The 19090-nt window shown below is 42.7% G+C and overlaps 1 protein-coding gene across 1 annotated transcript in view; it reads right to left on the bottom strand.

Moving 5' to 3' along the window:
* Positions 1–1195: 1195 nt before the first annotated feature.
* gfra2b (GDNF family receptor alpha 2b) overlaps positions 1196–19090 on the bottom strand; it is a 383259-nt gene continuing 365364 nt past the window's right edge. The window contains exons 8-9 of the mRNA XM_073062021.1: positions 3403–3456; positions 1196–2204 (exon numbers count right to left, since the gene is read on the bottom strand). Of these exons, the coding sequence (XP_072918122.1) occupies positions 2046–2204; positions 3403–3456 (213 nt within the window). The 3' untranslated portion in view covers positions 1196–2045. The remainder of the gene's footprint in view (positions 2205–3402; positions 3457–19090) is intronic.

Below are 19090 nucleotides of genomic sequence, written 5' to 3'. Positions count from 1 at the left end.
ATGGTCCTGGAGGACTGGAGAATTACAAATGTCACTCCACTCTTTAAGAAAGGAAGAGGGTGAAAGAAAGGAAATTATAGGCCAGTTGGCCTAACATCAGTGGTTGGGAAAGTGTTGGAGTCTATTATTAAGGATTAGGCTTCAGGGTACTTGAAGACTAATGATAAAATAAGCCAAAGTCAGCATGGTTTATGTGAAGGGAAATCTTGCCTGACAAAACTGCTAGAGTTCTTCAAGGAAGTAACAAGCAGGGTGGACAAAGGAAAGGCAGTGGACATCATTTACTTGAACCCCATATCTCAGATAGGATGTGTTGTCATTGGATGGAGTCCAGAGGAGGTTCACGAGGATGATTCTGGGAATGAAAGGGTTAACATGCGAGGAGTGTTTAGCAGCTTAGGACCCGTACTCACTGGAATTTAGGCGTACTCAGGGGGATCTCATTGAAACCTACCAAATGTTGAAAGTTCTAGATATGATGGATGTAGAGAGGTAGTTTCCTATGGTGAGGGTATCTAGAGCTAGAGGGCACAGCCTCAAAATTGAGGGACAACCTTTTAGAACGGAGATAAGGAGGAATTCTTTTAGCCAGAGGGTAGTGAATCTGTGGAAGGCTCTGCCACGGACTGCAGTGGAGACCAGGTGTCTGTGGGTACATTTAAAGTGGAAGTTAAGTTTCCTCACAAACAAGAGAAAATCTGCAGATGCTAGAAATCTGAGCAACACACACAAAATGCTGAAGGAACTCAGTATTTTGTGTGTGTTGATAGTTTCCTGGTCGGTCAGGGCATCAATGGATACGGCAAGAAGGCTATATGTGGTGTTGGTATTGAGTGCGATCCGGGATCAGCCAGGATGGAATGCCGAGCCGAGCAGAATTGATGGGCTGAATGGTCTAGTTCTGCTCCTATATCTTATGGTCTTATGGCGAGTGGACGATGAGAGAAAGGGAAGGAAGAGGGGAGCCAGATCTTCAAGGTCTGCATTTGAAAGTGTTGGTTAAGGTGACTGTCTACTCCTATTGGATTAAACATGGTTCCTGGATTTTCACCTCAACTTTACTCTCTGTGTGTCAGATCACATTTACAGAATTCAGCTTCACTAGAGTGTGTTCAGTTGAGTTCCTGCATTGCTTTGTGTTATCTACCCTGCAAAAATACCTTCAGATATTCCTAAAGATATTCCACAGACCTTTTCCATTTCAACCTTTCCACAGGTTATATTGTCTTCTTTATAATCCACTTCAATAAACAAAATTAAAACATGACATCCAGGTGTGTTTTTTTTTGGTATAGATATATTCCAGTTTATGATGTTGAAATAATGCACTATACATTGACAGTATAATTGAACAGGAAGCTTGCAAATGCTATGCAAGCAGGAATTAACAGCTACAACTGCATAGAACACTGTTCTAGAAAGTTGGCAAACAAAGAGAGAAACATTTTTTCACATGAACAGAAGTTGTATATTCTTCTAGGTATAAATGATATTAAGTGTAAAAAAACAGAGTTCAAACACATCAGCACCTCTCCTCACAGGGCGGTTTAGGGGAAAACGTACACACGGTAAAACAGAACTGTGGTTTTACACGACCATATATAACTGCAGCAGAGTCGCTGAACTGGAATTCGTTCACTTGAGCCATTGGTGTCTTGCAAATGCTGCTCCAACTTGCAAGGCATTTCTGGAGCCCTACAGGGTTACAGCTAAATCTCCAGTCTCAATCAACTAGAGCCATGGCAAGCAGTTAGGCTTGAAGAGTCAGCAATTCTATCCTTCTCTTTTAAGAAACAAGGTCCCAGTCCGTTCATAGCATTGTGTCCAAGATAAGCCTTAGGCTTTGGGGACCAACTCATTGGCAACACATCTTTACAGAAGCAATCACACTTATCCCCCCTCTCTCTCCCTCTCCTCTCTCTCTCTTTCTCTCTCTCTCCTTGAAAACTCAGTGAATTTATTTGCATTTTCTCCACAGGGGTATCATTTTTCATTTAAGTAGGATGGATGTGGAAACCTGAATTCTTCTAGGTTCCTTGGGGCTCCTATGATGTCAACATGGTTACTGTGAAGCTGGAAATAGCTATCCATGCCAGACTGGCTCGGACACTCACACCAGCAGATTTCCCATTTCTTGGATTGGTGTAGCTTGTTACTTTATCCATGTCGTTATTCTTGTCCTGGTTCAGGCTAGGGACTTGCGTCTGTAAGAGGAAAAAGCATCACTCTTTAGCTCTTCTTTGCAGAATTCCACCTTTCTTACTTCCATTTACCACCGCAACTCAACTGCACACATGGCCAAAAACAGTCCTTTGGTTATTAGGGATCCAGGAACAGTTTTTACCCCTCAACCATCAGGCCCCTAAACCAGTGGGGAAAACTTCACTCACCTCAACACTGAACTGACTCCACAACCTATGGACTCCCTCATTAGGACTCTGCAACTCATGTTCTCAGTATTAATTACGTATGTCGAGTATGTGTGTACCTATTTATTTATTTGCTTAGCTTGTCTTTTTGCACATTGGTTGTTTGTCAGTCTTTGAGTGTAGTTTTTCATTGATGCTGTTGTGTTTCTTTGTTCTACTGTGAATGTCCGCAAGAAAATGAATGTCAGGGTAGCATATGGTGTCACATATGTACTTTGATAATAAATTTACTTTGAACTTTAAATTTTTGAGCTTTGATTATTTCCTCAGTCAGCATAGAGAGTAATTTACAGTATTTAATTAACTAGAAGATCCAGAGAAGACCCATGATAACAGAAAGACCATTCAACCACTGGACCCTGGATCAGGATGGAACCTGGCTCCCTGGACTGTGAGTTACACTGGCATTTTGATACAATTCCAATACCAGCTGGTGATTTGTTTAATCATCTTTGTTATAAACCCTCTAGCTTTATCAAGACCATTATTAACCACCTCCAATTGTAAAATTGTCTGAAAACATGACACTCCTTCGTTTCCGGCCTCTTGTTCATCCTGGTTTCATCCATATGTTTCCCCAGCTGTTGCCAAGGTTCTAGATTTGCGAGTTTACCCTACAGTCATCTAACTGTTTGACTAACTCTGCTGCTTTAATCTCCAATTTCTTTCAAAATTTCTGATGGCATTGTCAGAAAGTGTCCCGGGATGTTCCACCAGGGCTTCCCGTTATTTTCTTTTGGATACTCTGGTTTTCAATATAGACTAGGATACCCAGTGGTATCAGGAGGTGAGCTTTTCTTCTGTCTTCAGTGGCTCTGTTCATTTCCACTTACCACTTAACCTTCTTGAGCAAAAGGTTACACATTTGTGGTCAAACCAAGATTTCTTCACCATCAAATGAATCTACTGCTGCAATAAATCTCATCCAGCTACACATCAAATTATAAAATAAAACATATAAACCATGGCATACCTCTGGGAGACAGACACTCTGCTCTTTGGATGTATTGAACTTTGGTCCATTATCCTGGAATAAGAAGATAAGATCTAATTATTATTTGGTCAATACATTCAAAGGCTTAGCAGAGACTGATTGGCAGGAGGCAAAGGGTGGGAATAAAGGGAGTGTTTTCTGGCTGGCTAGCAGAGACTTGTGGTGTTCCACAGGGTTCTGTGTTGTGACCAATTCTTTTTACGTTATATGATGATGAAATTAATGGCTTTGTTGCAAAGTTTTCAGATGATATGAAGATAGGTGGAAAAGGACAAGAAGGCTACATAAAGACTTAGACCGATTAGGAGAATGGGCAAAGAAACAGCTGATGAAATAGAGTGTTGCAAAGTTTATGGTGAAAGAAATGAAAGGGTTGACTTTTCTTTATGAGAAGAAAATACGAAAAAATTGAGGTGCAGAGGGATTTAGGAGTACTTGTGCAGGATTCCCTAAAGGTTAATTTGCAGGTTGAGTCTGTGGTGAGTAAGGCAAATGCAATGTTAGAAATCATTCCAAGAGGACTAAAACATAAAAGCAAGGATGTAATATTGAAATTTTATAAAGCACTGGTGAGTTCTCACTTGGAGTATGGAGTAAGTTTGGGCCCTTTAACTTAGAAAGGATGTGAAAAAACTGTAGAGGATTCAAAGAAGGTTCACAAAAATGATTCCAGGATTGAATGGCTTGCAATTGAAGAGCATTTGATGGTTCTGGCCTGTATTCACTGGAATTCAGAAGAATGAGGGGTGAGCTCATTAAAACCTATTGAATGGTGAAAGGCCTTGATCGAGTAGATGGGGAGAGGATGTTTCCTATGGTGGGAGAGTCTAAGACCAGAGGACACAGCCTCAGAATAGGGGAATGACCTTTTAGAATGGAGATGAGGAGGAATTTCACCAGACAGTGGTGAATCTCTGGAATTCTTTGTCACAGGCAGCTGTGGAGGCTAAGTCTTTATGTATATTTAAGGCAGAGGTTGATAGATTCTTGGTCAGGGCATGAAGGGATATGGGGAGAAGGCAGGAGATTGAGTCTGAGAGGAAAATTGGCATGATGAACTGGCAGAGCAGACTCGCTGGGCTAAGTGGCCTAATTCTACTCCTATATGTTATGGTCTTATGGTCCTAAGCAACACTCATGAACATGACAAATATCACCTCCTTCTGTGCTGTAAAGTCATAGAGTACCTCAGCACAGAAACAAGCTCTTCAGCCTACCTAGTCAAGTCAAACTGCTATAGTGATTACCCTACAATCATCTTGCTCCTGAACCAGTGTGGAAAGCAATGAAAGCCAGAGAATGGCAGGAGATGTTTGCCTCTCTGACTGGAGGCCTGTGACTAGTGGAATGCCACAAGGATCACTGCTCTGTCTATTGTTCTTTGTCATCAAACCTTAATAAACTCAATCAGCAAATTTGTGGATTGGGGGTGTAGCGGACAACGAGGAAGGCTAACAAAGCTTGCAGTGGAATCTGGACCAGCTGGAAAAATGACTGATGAGATTTAACTCAGCCAAAGATGGTCCCAAGCCCGGCTGCAAAAGGAGGAAGGGTGGGCATGGGGCTAGCAACCCCATCCCATAAAATCCCAGCACTACAGAAACACCAACAGAAGCTGTAAAGACCTCATCCCTGGGAGGGAAAGGATCGTTGAAGCTGGGCTACACTTGAGACAACTTGGAAGATTGGCTCAGGACAGAGGATTCTGGTGAATTGCTGGGATGATGGGCTTGAGAGAGTGAAGTGTTGTACTTTCAATGGACAATCCACAGTAGGACTTACACAGTGATCAGTAGTTGCACTGAGTGTGGTAGAATACAGGGATTTGGGAAGTCAGATCTGTAATTCCTTCAAAGTGCCATCATAGCCAGATAGGTCATAAACAAGGCTTTTGGCACATCAGCTTTCATAAAGCAAAGAACTGAGTACAGGAACTGGGATGTTATGTTGAAGTTAATAAGACATTGGTAAGGACGAGCTTGGAATATTGTGTGCCGTTCTGGACACCTTCCTATGGGAAAGAGGTAAACAAGATTGATGGAATGCAGAGAAAATTTACAAGGATGTTGCCAGAAATTGAGGACTGGAGATATAGGGAAAGGTTGAATAGGTTAGAACTTTATATCCTAGAATGTAATAGATTGAGGGGAGATTTGATAAAGGTATACAAAATCATGAGGGGCACAGATAGGGTAAAAATTTGAGCATTTAAGGGAAGTTTGGATAAATATATCCATGGGAGAGGTATAGAGGGCTATGGTCCGGGTGTGGGCTGATGGGACTGGACAGATTACTAATTCAGCATAGACAGGATGGGCCAAAAGGCCTGTTTCTGTGCTGTAGTACTCCATGACTCTATAAGTTTTTGTTTACATAGAAGTAGATGCAGAAATGTCATTCTGGTTTCATATCTCTGATATATACTGTAAATTACAATAAGAAATATGTATATACATGAAAAATTATGCAGATGCTGGGAATTCAAAGCAACACACACAAAATGCTGGACAAACACAGCAGGTACTGGTGCACCTTCTTTGTAATTGCATCCATGTGTTGGACCTAGGATAGACCTTCAGAGATATTGACAGCCAGGAACTTGAAGCTGCTCACCCTTTCCATTGCTGACCTCTCAATGAGTGTACTCCCAGCATGTTCTTCCTCTTTCTTCGGCTGAGACCTCAATGCAGATTCTCCCAGCTTCCCCATTCTGAACTCCACAATCAGTTCTTTACCTTGCTGACATGAGTGCAAGATTGTTCTTTAGACACCACTCTACCAGCTGATCTATATCACTTCTGAGATTCTACCAACAATAGCGGTTTTCATCGGCAAATTTATAGCTGGTGGTTGAGCAGTGTCAAGCCACACAGTCATAGGTGTAGAGTAGAGCATTGGTTCATAATTCCTCAGTACAGTTTCTCACCATAAATTAGTAAATTTCTGTCACATAGGTCATACCTGAAGTGAACTCACACTTAATTCCTCATATTTCTTACAGAATAAAGGAGGCTACTCAGCCCATCGGCTCTCAGTGCAATCCCCTCAACCCATCTCCTCATTTGCTCCTTTAGTTCCACTCTGGTTTGATATTAGGGGTCGTTTCTGGTTGCCAAGTAACTGCCTTTGATATGCAGGAGGAACCTGTGGCCCCAGTGAGAAAAAGCCTGTGTTCACAGGAGAAAATCAAACTTCAGACAGACAGCCCTAGAGCTCATGAGCAAAGCAGGGCTTTCAGAACTGTGAAGCACTACATGCCGTTCAGGGCACCTGCCATCTGAGGCTGACGCGGGTGTCCCAGGCTCTGTGTGAGATCCTTGCTCTTTGCATTCTGATGCTGAGCCCCTTGCAGTTCTGTGGCAACGTGTCAACATCCTGCTTGACCAGCTACACTTGTCACACTTTTATTAACCCTCCATTAACTTCAGTGCAGACAAAGAGCTGGGTAATGTGCAGTCTTTGGATCAGATTATTTTGCATATATTTAATTATTATTTGCATCTTAATATCTTTTATGAATAAGTTTAAATATTTTAAATCAATTCCCTGCATTTATTACATGATTTTTCCTAAACAGTTCTTGAATATGTGTCAATGTTTATGTGTATGTGACATATCCAAACATTGCTAGTGTCAAGTTTGACAGCTTTCAACACTCTGAACAGAATAAACAGAAAACAATGCCACAGTCAAGTCTATTGATGCATCCACATACTCACGAGCCACTTTATTAGGTACACCTGTACACCTCCTCGGTGACATAAATATCTAATCAGCCAATCATGTTGCAGCATCTCAATGCATAAAAGTATGCAGGTATTGTCAAGAGGTTCAGCTGTTGTTCAGACCAAACATCAGAATGGGGAAGGAATGTGATCTAAGTGACTTTGACCGTAGAATGATTGTTGGTGCCAGACAGGGTGGTTTGAGTATCTCAGAAACTGATGATCTCCTGGGATTTTCACGCACAACAGTCTCTAGAGTTTATAGAGAATGGTGTGCACATCCAGTGATCAGCTATTCTGTAGGCAACAACACTTTGCTAATGAGAGCGGTCAGAGGAGAATGGCTAGACTGGTTCAATCGGACAAGAAAGCACAGTAACTCAGAAAACCACATGTTACAACAGTGGTGTGCCCAAGAACATCTCATAATGCACAACACATTGACCCTTGAAGTGGATGGGCTATAGCAGCAGAAAACCATGAACATACACTCAAAGGCCACTTTATTAGGTACAGCAGGTACTGGCTACTGATACACAGATGCAATGTAAAACTTACTTCCACAGTTACATAGATACAAGAAAAAACATCAATTATCCAAAAGTTATTCAAAATGACACTAGAAATAACCCAATTAGAACAAAAAAGGACCAGTGTAGTGCAAAGTAATCATAGTGTTGCTGTAGTTGAGGGGGTGATCAGGAAATGTAATGGTTGGTTCAAGAACTAAACGGTTGAAAGGAAGTTGTTTCTGAACCTGGTGGATTAGAACTTCAGGCTTCTGTACCTCCTACCTGATGGTAACTGTGACAAGGAGTGAGGTGTGATATGATTGAGAAAATATAACTGGAATATGTTTCTCATGCACATTATTTTACAATAATTACTTAACCCTCATTCTAAATTACACACTGGGGTGCTGTCTCAATGAGATTGCAATCTGAGGTGCTGTCTCAATGAGATTGCAATCTGAGGTGCTGTCTCAATGAGATTACAATCTGAGGTGCTGTCTCAATGAGATTACACACTGAGGTGTTGTCTCAATGAGATTACACACTGAGGTGCTGTCTCAATGAGATTGCAATCTGAGGTGCTGTCTCAATGAGATTACAATCTGAGGTGCTGTCTCAATGAGATTGCAATCTGAGGTGCTGTCTCAATGAGATTACACACTGAGGTGCTGTCTCAATGAGATTACACACTGAGGTGTTGTCTCAATGAGATTACACACTGGGGTGCTGTCTCAATGAGATTGCAATCTGAGGTGCTGTCTCAATGAGATTGCAATCTGAGGTGCTGTCTCAATGAGATTACAATCTGAGGTGCTGTCTCAATGAGATTACACACTGAGGTGCTGTCTCAATGAGATTACACACTGGGGTGCTGTCTCAATGAGATTGCAATCTGAGGTGCTGTCTCAATGAGATTACACACTGAGGTGCTGTCTCAATGAGATTACACACTGAGGTGCTGTCTCAATGAGATTGCAATCTGAGGTGCTGTCTCAATGAGATTACAATCTGAGGTGCTGTCTCAATGAGATTGCAATCTGAGGTGCTGTCTCAATGAAATTACACACTGAGGTGCTGTCTCAATGAGATTGCAATCTGAGGTGCTGTCTCAATGAGATTACACACTGAGGTGCTGTCTCAATGAGATTACACACTGAGGTGTTGTCTCAATGAGATTACACACTGAGGTGCTGTCTCAATGAGATTGTAATCTGAGGTGCTGTCTCAATGAGATTACACACTGAGGTGTTGTCTCAATGAGATTGTAATCTGAGGTGCTGTCTCAATGAGATTACAATCTGAGGTGCTGTCTCAATGAGATTGTAATCTGAGGTGCTGTCTCAATGAGATTACACACTGAGGTGTTGTCTCAATGAGATTGTAATCTGAGGTGCTGTCTCAATGAGATTACAATCTGAGGTGCTGTCTCAATGAGATTGCAATCTGAGGTGCTGTCTCAATGAGATTGCAATCTGAGGTGCTGTCTCAATGAGATTACACACTGAGGTGCTGTCTCAATGAGATTACAATCTGAGGTGCTGTCTCAATGAGATTGCAATCTGAGGTGCTGTCTCAATGAGATTACACACTGAGGTGCTGTCTCAATGAGATTGCAATCTGAGGTGCTGTCTCAATGAGATTACACACTGAGGTGCTGTCTCAATGAGATTACACACAGGTGTTGTCTCAATGAGATTACACACTGAGGTGCTGTCTCAATGAGATTGTAATCTGAGGTGCTGTCTCAATGAGATTACACACTGAGGTGTTGTCTCAATGAGATTGTAATCTGAGGTGCTGTCTCAATGAGATTACAATCTGAGGTGCTGTCTCAATGAGATTGTAATCTGAGGTGCTGTCTCAATGAGATTACACACTGAGGTGTTGTCTCAATGAGATTGTAATCTGAGGTGCTGTCTCAATGAGATTACAATCTGAGGTGCTGTCTCAATGAGATTGCAATCTGAGGTGCTGTCTCAATGAGATTGCAATCTGAGGTGCTGTCTCAATGAGATTACACACTGAGGTGCTGTCTCAATGAGATTACAATCTGAGGTGCTGTCTCAATGAGATTGCAATCTGAGGTGCTGTCTCAATGAGATTACACACTGAGGTGCTGTCTCAATGAGATTACAATCTGAGGTGCTGTCTCAATGAGATTATAATCTGAGGTGCTGTCTCAATGAGATTACACACTGAGGTGTTGTCTCAATGAGATTGCAATCTGAGGTGCTGTCTCAATGAGATTACACACTGAGGTGTTGTCTCAATGAGATTACACACTGAGGTGCTGTCTCAATGAGATTACACACTGGGGTGCTGTCTCAATGAGATTATAATCTGAGGTGCTGTCTCAATGAGATTACAATCTGAGGTGCTGTCTCAATGAGATTACACACTGAGGTGTTGTCTCAATGAGATTATAATCTGAGGTGCTGTCTCAATGAGATTGCAATCTGAGGTGCTGTCTCAATGAGATTACAATCTGAGGTGCTGTCTCAATGAGATTACACACTGAGGTGTTGTCTCAATGAGATTACACACTGAGGTGCTGTCTCAATGAGATTACAATCTGAGGTGCTGTCTCAATGAGATTGCAATCTGAGGTGCTGTCTCAATGAGATTACAATCTGAGGTGCTGTCTCAATGAGATTGCAATCTGAGGTGCTATCTCAATGAGATTGCAATCTGAGGTGCTGTCTCAATGAGATTGCAATCTGAGGTGCTGTCTCAATGAGATTACAATCTGAGGTGCTGTCTCAATGAGATTGCAATCTGAGGTTCTGTCTCAATGAGATTACAATCTGAGGTGCTGTCTCAATGAGATTACACACTGAGGTGCTGTCTCAATGAGATTGCAATCTGAGGTTCTGTCTCAATGAGATTATAATCTGTGGTGCTGTCTCAATGAGATTGCAATCTGAGGTTCTGTCTCAATGAGATTATAATCTGAGGTGCTGTCTCAATGAGATTACACACTGAGGTGCTGTCTCAATGAGATTATAATCTGAGGTGCTGTCTCAATGAGATTGCAATCTGAGGTGCTGTCTCAATGAGATTGCAATCTGAGGGGCTACCATAATGAGATTACATTCTGAGGGGCTGTCTCGATGTAAACCACCCTGAAGAAATCAATCCAGGAGAAGACACAAGAAATGCAAATGTTTAACAGCTGTGAAGGACTGGATAGACTGAACAGTGTTCTGTTGGGGGGGGGGGGGTGTGGGTGGGAAACAGATATCAGCTAACTCATCATCTGCTAACTCCACTCATCTCAAAGCAGAATGGCTGCTTAGCTACTGATGAAAATATTTTCCCTTAGTGAAGATTAACCTAACTGATGGGTTCTACTCATGGCAACACACAAAATACTGGGCGAACTCAGCAGGTCAGGCAGCATCTATGGAGGGGAATCAACGTTTTGGGTTGAGACCCTTCATCAGATGATGATTTACTGCAGACAGCAGCTGGGATGAGTAAAGAAGACCTACACTTCGATGTTCTGGAGTCTCACTTGACTGAGTGGTTGCTCCCTGATGGATCCCAGCTATTACTGGTGGTCACTGATTATTTTTCATCTCATCTCTGGTAGATGCTAGAGTGACCTTTCCCATACCAGGTGACACTGATGTACTCTGATCCAGCCATGACAACTCTCAGAGTCAGAATCAGGTTTATTATTACTGACATACAGTATGTCAGCTGTACAGTGCAGTACTTAAAATATGTTATAAATTGCAATAACTAACACACACACACACACATATATATATATAGTGCAAAAAGTAGCAAAAATAGTGAAGTAGTGTCACAACTACTGCACAACAGGATTGTCCATTGTGTTTGTGAATGTTCCAGCTAATTACTGTCTCATGATGGTGATATTTAACTCCTTTCTTTTCATTGTAGTCTTGTCGAGACTGGGCCAAAAGCACAGCAATGTTTACTCTCCCTGCTTACCCTTGTCCTTGTTCAGGAAAAAGGACTACCATTTTGACAGACACTGGAAAGGAGTGTTATTCATTTAGTATTTCATTACTGCTTCCAGCTGTGATGTTGGCATTAAATTCAGTTTGAGAGCTTTCATTAACGGCCTGTTGGCCAAGTGCTTCTTGTTTTTCTTTTCCTTTAAATTCTGTAACAGTCAGTGAACTGTTGAGTGTCTGTCTGTCTGTCTCTCTCTCACTCACTCTCTCTCTCTCTCTCCATACTTGTGCTATATCCGAATGTTCTAACAGGTACTGTTCATGGGTTTATGGACCATTCAGATTTCTGATGACAAAGGGAGAGAGGCTGTTGTGAAAACATTGAGTCTGGGTCTTCACACTCCCGTTCCTCGTCTCTGAGGAAGTAATGAGGAGAGGGTACATCCTGGGGAGTGGGGGAATTCTGTAACTCAGAGAGACCACACACCTAGTACTTGAGGACCAGCTGAATATTTGAAGAGAACCAGCAGTAAGGCCATATAGTCTTGTCTTTACTGCACTGTGTGGAAAAATATGCACTTCCTTTGGAATCTTCTGTGATTCATTTCAGATTATCTTTACTTCAGAATCAACCTGAGTGTGCAGAAGGGTTTGTGGACTCACTGACTCAGGACAGCTCAAAGACTGCAAGTACCTCAAACTCTTGGCAACAGTCAGATATCTCAGTGTGACAATTGCTAGCCCTTTCCTCTTCTTCATGTCTGTCACCAAGAGCACCATTTTACCTATAGCTTGCACCTTGGACCTTATGAAATATCGTAGGGTGAATTCTTAAACCAGATTTTACCACCAAACAATGTGATTCAGACAATGATCAGAAGCTTTGATAAAAGCTGGCTTTTTTTAATACCCATCTTAGAAGAAATATGGAGAACTTTAGAAAGGCAGCTCATGGATTGGGGAGCATGCCTTATGAGAATAGGTTGATTGAACTTGGCCTTTTTTCCTTGGATCGACAGAGGATGAGAGGTGATCTGATAGAGGTGTACAAGATGATGAGAGGCATTGATCATGTGGATAGTCAGAGGCTTTTTCCCCAAGGCTAAAATGGCTAACACAAGAGGGCACAGTTTTATGGTGCTTGGTAGTAGGTACAGAGGGGATGTCAAGGGTAAGTTTTTTACACAGAGAGTGGTGAATGCGTGGAATGGGCTGCCATCAATGCTGGTGGAGGTGGATACGATAGGGTCTTTTAAGAGACTCTTAGATAGGTACACGGAGCTTAGAAAAATAGAGGGCTATGGGTAACCGTAGGTAATTTCTAAAGTAAGTACATGTTTGGCACAACATTGTGGGCCAAAGGGCCTGTATTGTGCTGTAGTTTTTCTATGTTTCTATGTTTGACCCAAAAGGAATAGCTGTCACTGATGGAGTAACAAGAATCAGAGAGATGCCAGAGGCCAAGTGTGGAGCAAGATACGGTGGTTACGATGGGGTATGATGCGTTGGCCATCATTCGTTGAGAGATTGGGTTGAAGAGCCACAAGGTAATGTTAGAGCTCTGTAAAACCCTGGTTAGACCACACTTGGTATGTTATGTTCAATTCTGGTCACTTCATTATAGGAAGGATATAGAAGCTTTAGAGAGGGCACAGAGGAGATTTACCACGATGCTGCCGGGATTAGAGAGCATGTCTTATGAGGAGAGGTTAAGTGAGCTAGGTCTTTTCTCTTTGGAGTGAAGGAGGATAAGAGATGACTTAAAAGAGGTGTACAAGGTGATAAGAGGGATACAAAGAGTCGGCAACCAGCACCTTTTTCCCAGGGTTAAAATGGCTACTGAAAGAGGGCATGATTTTAAGGTGATTGGAGGAACGTATGGGCAAGATGAAAGGAGCAAGTTTTTTTACAGAGTGTTGAGTGTGTGGAATGTGCTGCCAGAGGTGCTGGTAGAGGCAGATACATTAGGGACTTTTAAGAAATTCTTAAAAAGGCACAGAGATTATAGAAAAATAGAGGCTGATGTGCAAGGGAAGAGTCAGACTGATATTGGCACATGTTAAAATATTGGCATAACTTCGTGGACTGAATAGCCTGTACTGTGCTGTACTGTTCTATATTTGATGATCTGGAAATGAGAGTGCAGACATTCCATGCAATTGTAAAGGTTAAGTATGGAGAGATTTGAAAACAATGACAAAATATAACTTGTTTTCCAGGTGGCAATCCAGTGTACTACAGCAGATAGAGACCATGGACGTACAGGGTGTGATCCTGTGTACTACAGCAGATAAAGACCATGGACGTACAGGGTGTGATCCTGTGTACTACAGCAGATAGAGACCATGGACGTACAGGGTGTGATCCTGTGTACTACAGCAGATAGAGACCATGGACGTACAGGGTGTGATCCTGTGTACTACAGCAGATAGAGACCATGGACGTACAGAGTGTGATCCTGTGTACTACAGCAGATAGAGACCATGGACGTACAGGGTGTGATCCTGTGTACTACAGCAGATAGAGACCATGGACGTACAGGGTGTGATCCTGTGTACTACAGCAGATAGAGACCATGGACGTACAGGGTGTGATCCTGTGTACTACAGCAGATAGAGACCATGGACGTACAGGGTGTGATCCTGTGTACTACAGCAGATAGAGACCATGGACGTACAGAGTGTGATCCTGTGTACTACAGCAGATAGAGACCATGGACGTACAGGGTGTGATCCAGTGTACTACAGATAGAGACTGTACGTACAGGGTGTGATCCTGTGTACTACAGATAGAGACTGTACGTACAGGGTGTGATCCTGTGTACTACAGATAGAGACTGTACGTACTGGGTGTGATCCTGTGTACTACAGATAGAGACTGTACGTACAGGGTGTGATCCTGTGTACTACAGATAGAGACTGTACGTACAGGGTGTGATCCTGTGTACTACAGATAGAGATTGTACGTACAGGGTGTGATCCTGTGTACTACAGATAGAGACTGTACGTACAGGGTGTGATCCTGTGTACTACAGATAGAGACTGTACGTACAGGGTGTGATCCTGTGTACTACAGATAGAGACTGTACGTACAGGGTGTGATCCTGTGTACTACAGATAGAGACTGTACGTACAGGGTGTGACCCTGTGTACTACAGATAGAGATTGTACGTACAGGGTGTGATCCTGTGTACTACAGATAGAGACTGTACGTACAGGGTGTGATCCTGTGTACTACATGTACAGGGTGTGATCCTGTGTACTACAGATAGGGACTATACGTACAGGGTCTGGTCCTGTGTACTACAGATAGAGACTGTACGTACAGGGTGTGATCCTGTGTACTGCAGATAGAGACTGTATGTACAGGGTGTGATCCTCTGTACTACAGATAGAGATTGTACGTACAGGGTGTGATCCTGTGTACTACAGACGGAGACTGTACGTACAGGGTGTGATCCTGTGTACTACAGATAGAGACTGTACGTACAGGGTGTGATCCTGTGTACTACAGATAGAGACTGTACATACAGGGTGTGATCCTGTGTACTACAGATAGAGACTGTACGTACAGGGTGTGATCCTGTGTACTACAGATAGAGATTGTACGTACAGGGTGTGATCCTGTGTACTACAGATAGAGACTGTACGTACAGGGTGTGATCCTGTGTACTACAGATAGAGACTGTACGTACAGGGTGTGATCCTGTGTACTACAGATAGAGATTGTACGTACAGGGTATGATCCTGTGTACTACAGATAGAGACTGTACGTACAGGGTGTGATCCTGTGTACTACATGTACAGGGTGTGATCCTGTGTACTACAGATAGGGACTGTACGTACAGGGTCTGGTCCTGTGTACTACAGATAGAGACTGTACGTACAGGGTGTGATCCTGTGTACTGCAGATAGAGACTGTACATACAGGGTGTGATCCTGTGTACTACAGATAGAGATTGTACGTACAGGGTGTGATCCTGTGTACTACAGACGGAGACTGTACGTACAGGGTGTGATCCTGTGTACTACAGATAGAGACTGTACGTACAGGGTGTGATCCTGTGTACTACAGATAGAGACTGTACGTACAGGGTGTGATCCTGTGTACTACAGATAGAGACTGTACGTACAGGGTGTGATCCTGTGTACTACAGATAGAGACTGTACGTACAGGGTGTGATCCTGTGTACTACAGATAGAGACTGTACGTACTGGGTGTGATCCTGTGTACTGCAGATAGAGACTGTACGTACAGGGTGTGATCCTGTGTACTACAGATAGAGACTGTACGTACAGGGTGTGGTCCTGTGTACTACAGATAGAGACTGTACGTACAGGGTGTGATCCTGTGTACTGCAGATAGCGACTGTACGTACAGAGTGTGATCCTGTGTACTACAGATAGAGACTGTACGTACAGGGTGTGGTCCTGTGTACTACAGATAGAGACTGTACGTACAGGGTGTGATCCTGTGTACTACAGATAGAGACTGTACGTACAGGGTGTGGTCCTGTGTACTACAGATAGAGACTGTACGTACAGGGTGTGATCCTGTGTACTGCAGATAGAGACTGTACGTACAGGGTGTGATCCTGTGTACTACAGATAGAGACTGTACGTACAGGGTGTGATCCTGTGTACTGCAGATAGAGACCATGGACGTACAGGGTGTGGTCCTGTGTACTGCAGATAGAGACCATGGACGTACAGGGTGTGATCCTGTGTACTACAGATAGAGACTGTACGTACAGGGTGTGATCCTGTGTACTACAGATAGAGACTGTACGTACAGGGTGTGATCCTGTGTACTACAGATAGAGACTGTACGTACAGGGTGTGATCCTGTGTACTGCAGATAGAGACTGTACGTACAGGGTCTGGTCCTGTGTACGGCAGACAGAGACCATGTACGTACAGGGTGTGATCTTGTCTGCTAGTGACAGCATTCTATGAAGTGAAACCTCATAAATGAATCAATCTCTTTCTGCCTCACAGTTGATCAGTTCTCCCTCGAATTTACTGCTCAACTTATATTGGATTTGTTGAACTGGATTTAATTTGTTAAGATCTGGTCTTACATTTACATGTGAAGAGTTGTTGAAATCCCTGTAGAAATGTGTGAACTTGAACACAGACTGGGAAAGACTCTAAAACTAGTGACAAAGTCAGGTAACACTCTGCCAATATGCAAATAGTGAGTTTCTCAAGTAGGTCATCATGTGCATCGAGCTCGCTCCTTTCTGCTTCAGCATCGTGATTAGAGTCCCATCAATCTCAGCCTACAGTATTCTACAGTATATACAGTATTACAGTATACTCCCCAATGCCATTAGGCTTTACAATTCTACCGCCAGGACTTAAGAACTTTTTAAAAGCTATTATTAATGCTTTTTGAGATAGTGATTTAGATGCATATCATATTTTTTACTGAGTTAAGTATTGTATGTAATTAGTTTTGCTACAACAAGTGTATGGGACATTGGAAAAAAAGTTGAATTTCCCCATGGGGATGAATAAAGTATCTGTCTATCTATCTATCTCTTCTAGGGAGATTAATCAGCTCCAAAGCTCCTCTTTCTTGTTTCCACATGCATGTAGTTTCATAAAGTTTGCAACCATAGCTCAGCAGACACCAAGCAATTTGTATTCTTCAGAAGAGTGTCATATACAGTTTGTTTGACATCATAATTTTTGGGCCCCATATCTGAGGAATGGTGTGCTGGCAATGGAGAGAGTCCAGAGGAGCTTTATGAGAATTATCCCTAGGTTTAAAGGGGTAATGTATGAGAAGCATTTGATGTCTCTGGCACAGTACTCACTGGGGTTTAGAAGAATAATGGGATGATATTATTGAAACCTATCGAACATTAAAAGGCACAGATGGAGTGGACATGGATAGCGAGAGAGTCTTGGACCAGAAGACACAGCCTCAGAACAGAGGGATGTCCCTTTAGAACAGAGATGAGGAGAAATTTCTTTAGCCAGAGGGCGATGAATCTTGTGGAATTCAGTATACTCAATAGGTTATTGAGTATATTTAAAATGGAAGTTGATAAGTTCTCGATTAGTCAGGGTATCAAAGGTTACAGGGAGAAGGCAGGGGAATGGGGTTGATAGGGATAGTAAAACACACATGATAGAATGGCAGAGCAGACTTGATGGGCTGAATAGACTGAAACTGCTCCTTTGTCTTATGGTCTGATCATGTCGAGGAGCTATCATGTTGACTATCAAGATGAGTTTTCAGCCATGGCTCAGTAAATATTGTGGGTTGAAGCTTCACCTAAGTGTCAATCCCAAGATCTCTGATGCTTCGATCACCAGGGAGTACTGCATGGTCAGAGGTAGCACCTATCGAATCAGCTTGTTACTGAAGTTCTTGTATTAAATATCGTTATTACTGCCCAAATTCCAAACGTAGACATTAGTGATCTGAAATCTGTGCAATGTAACACAGTCCACAGGAAAGTTTCATTTCTGTGCCACTCTGGGTGGTTCTTTAAGCAAAATGAAAACACAAGTAGATAGGTGCAAGTTTGGATTTGTGCTGCTTGTCACTGACTACAAACCTAGGTTGTGTGGGATTGTGCAGCCCTCGTTCCTCACTCCACTAGCCCCAGTCACTCACTCCCTTTGCTACAGTTTCATTACAGCAAGGCTCGATTCACACCAGACTGTCAGTCTGATTTATCAAGCTCTCCCATGAGAGATCTCCACAAAGTGCTTACTATCTATTCTTCTGCTCTGAGAAACAGCATTAAATCATATTCTATTACGTGTTCCATTCCTCTTGACTGACAGGACAGAACTAACTCCATCTACTGTGGGGGTGGAATTGTGAAATATTACCATGTACTTGCCTCCAAATCTGGTGGCGGATTTCTCTTTACAGTGGCAGCTGGAAGATCAGGGTTCGATTTCCACCACTGTCTGTAAGGAGTGTGAACGTTTTTCTCGCAACTAGTCAGGTTTCGTCTGGGTGCTTTGGTCTCCTCCCACGTTGTGAGCACATGTGGGTTAGGGTTCGTAATGAGTGAGCATCAGTGTTGGCACTCGAAGTGTGGTGACACTTGCGGGCAGCCAAAATAATCCTCTTTGACTTGATTAGATGCCAACAATATACTTTACCGCATGTTTCGGTATACATGTGACAAATAAAGCTAATCTCTTTAATCACAAACAAGAGAAAATCTGCAGATCCTGAATATCTGAGCAACACACAGCAGGAACTCAGCAGCTAGGGAAAGAGCTGAGTTGACGTTTCAGGCCTTTTCCATTGATGCTGCCTGGCCTGTTGAGTTCCTCCAGCATTTTGTGTGCATTGCTCAAATCCCCTTGATCTTCCTTCATCGTGTAATTGGACTGTTCTGAGGAAATAGTTTGTAGTGCTTGTCCCAGGACCCCTGCACTACACTGAGAAATATCCCCTGGAGAATCAGGATTCCCAGAACCACAATCAGACAGTCCAGACAGGAGCCTCCCCAGCTGATCATTTGTCCTGG

The sequence above is a fragment of the Hemitrygon akajei genome, chromosome 1 (assembly GCF_048418815.1).
Source record: "Hemitrygon akajei chromosome 1, sHemAka1.3, whole genome shotgun sequence".
In the NCBI taxonomy this organism is placed as follows: Eukaryota; Metazoa; Chordata; class Chondrichthyes; order Myliobatiformes; family Dasyatidae; genus Hemitrygon; species Hemitrygon akajei.
This window is presented reverse-complemented; position numbering and strand designations above follow the sequence as displayed.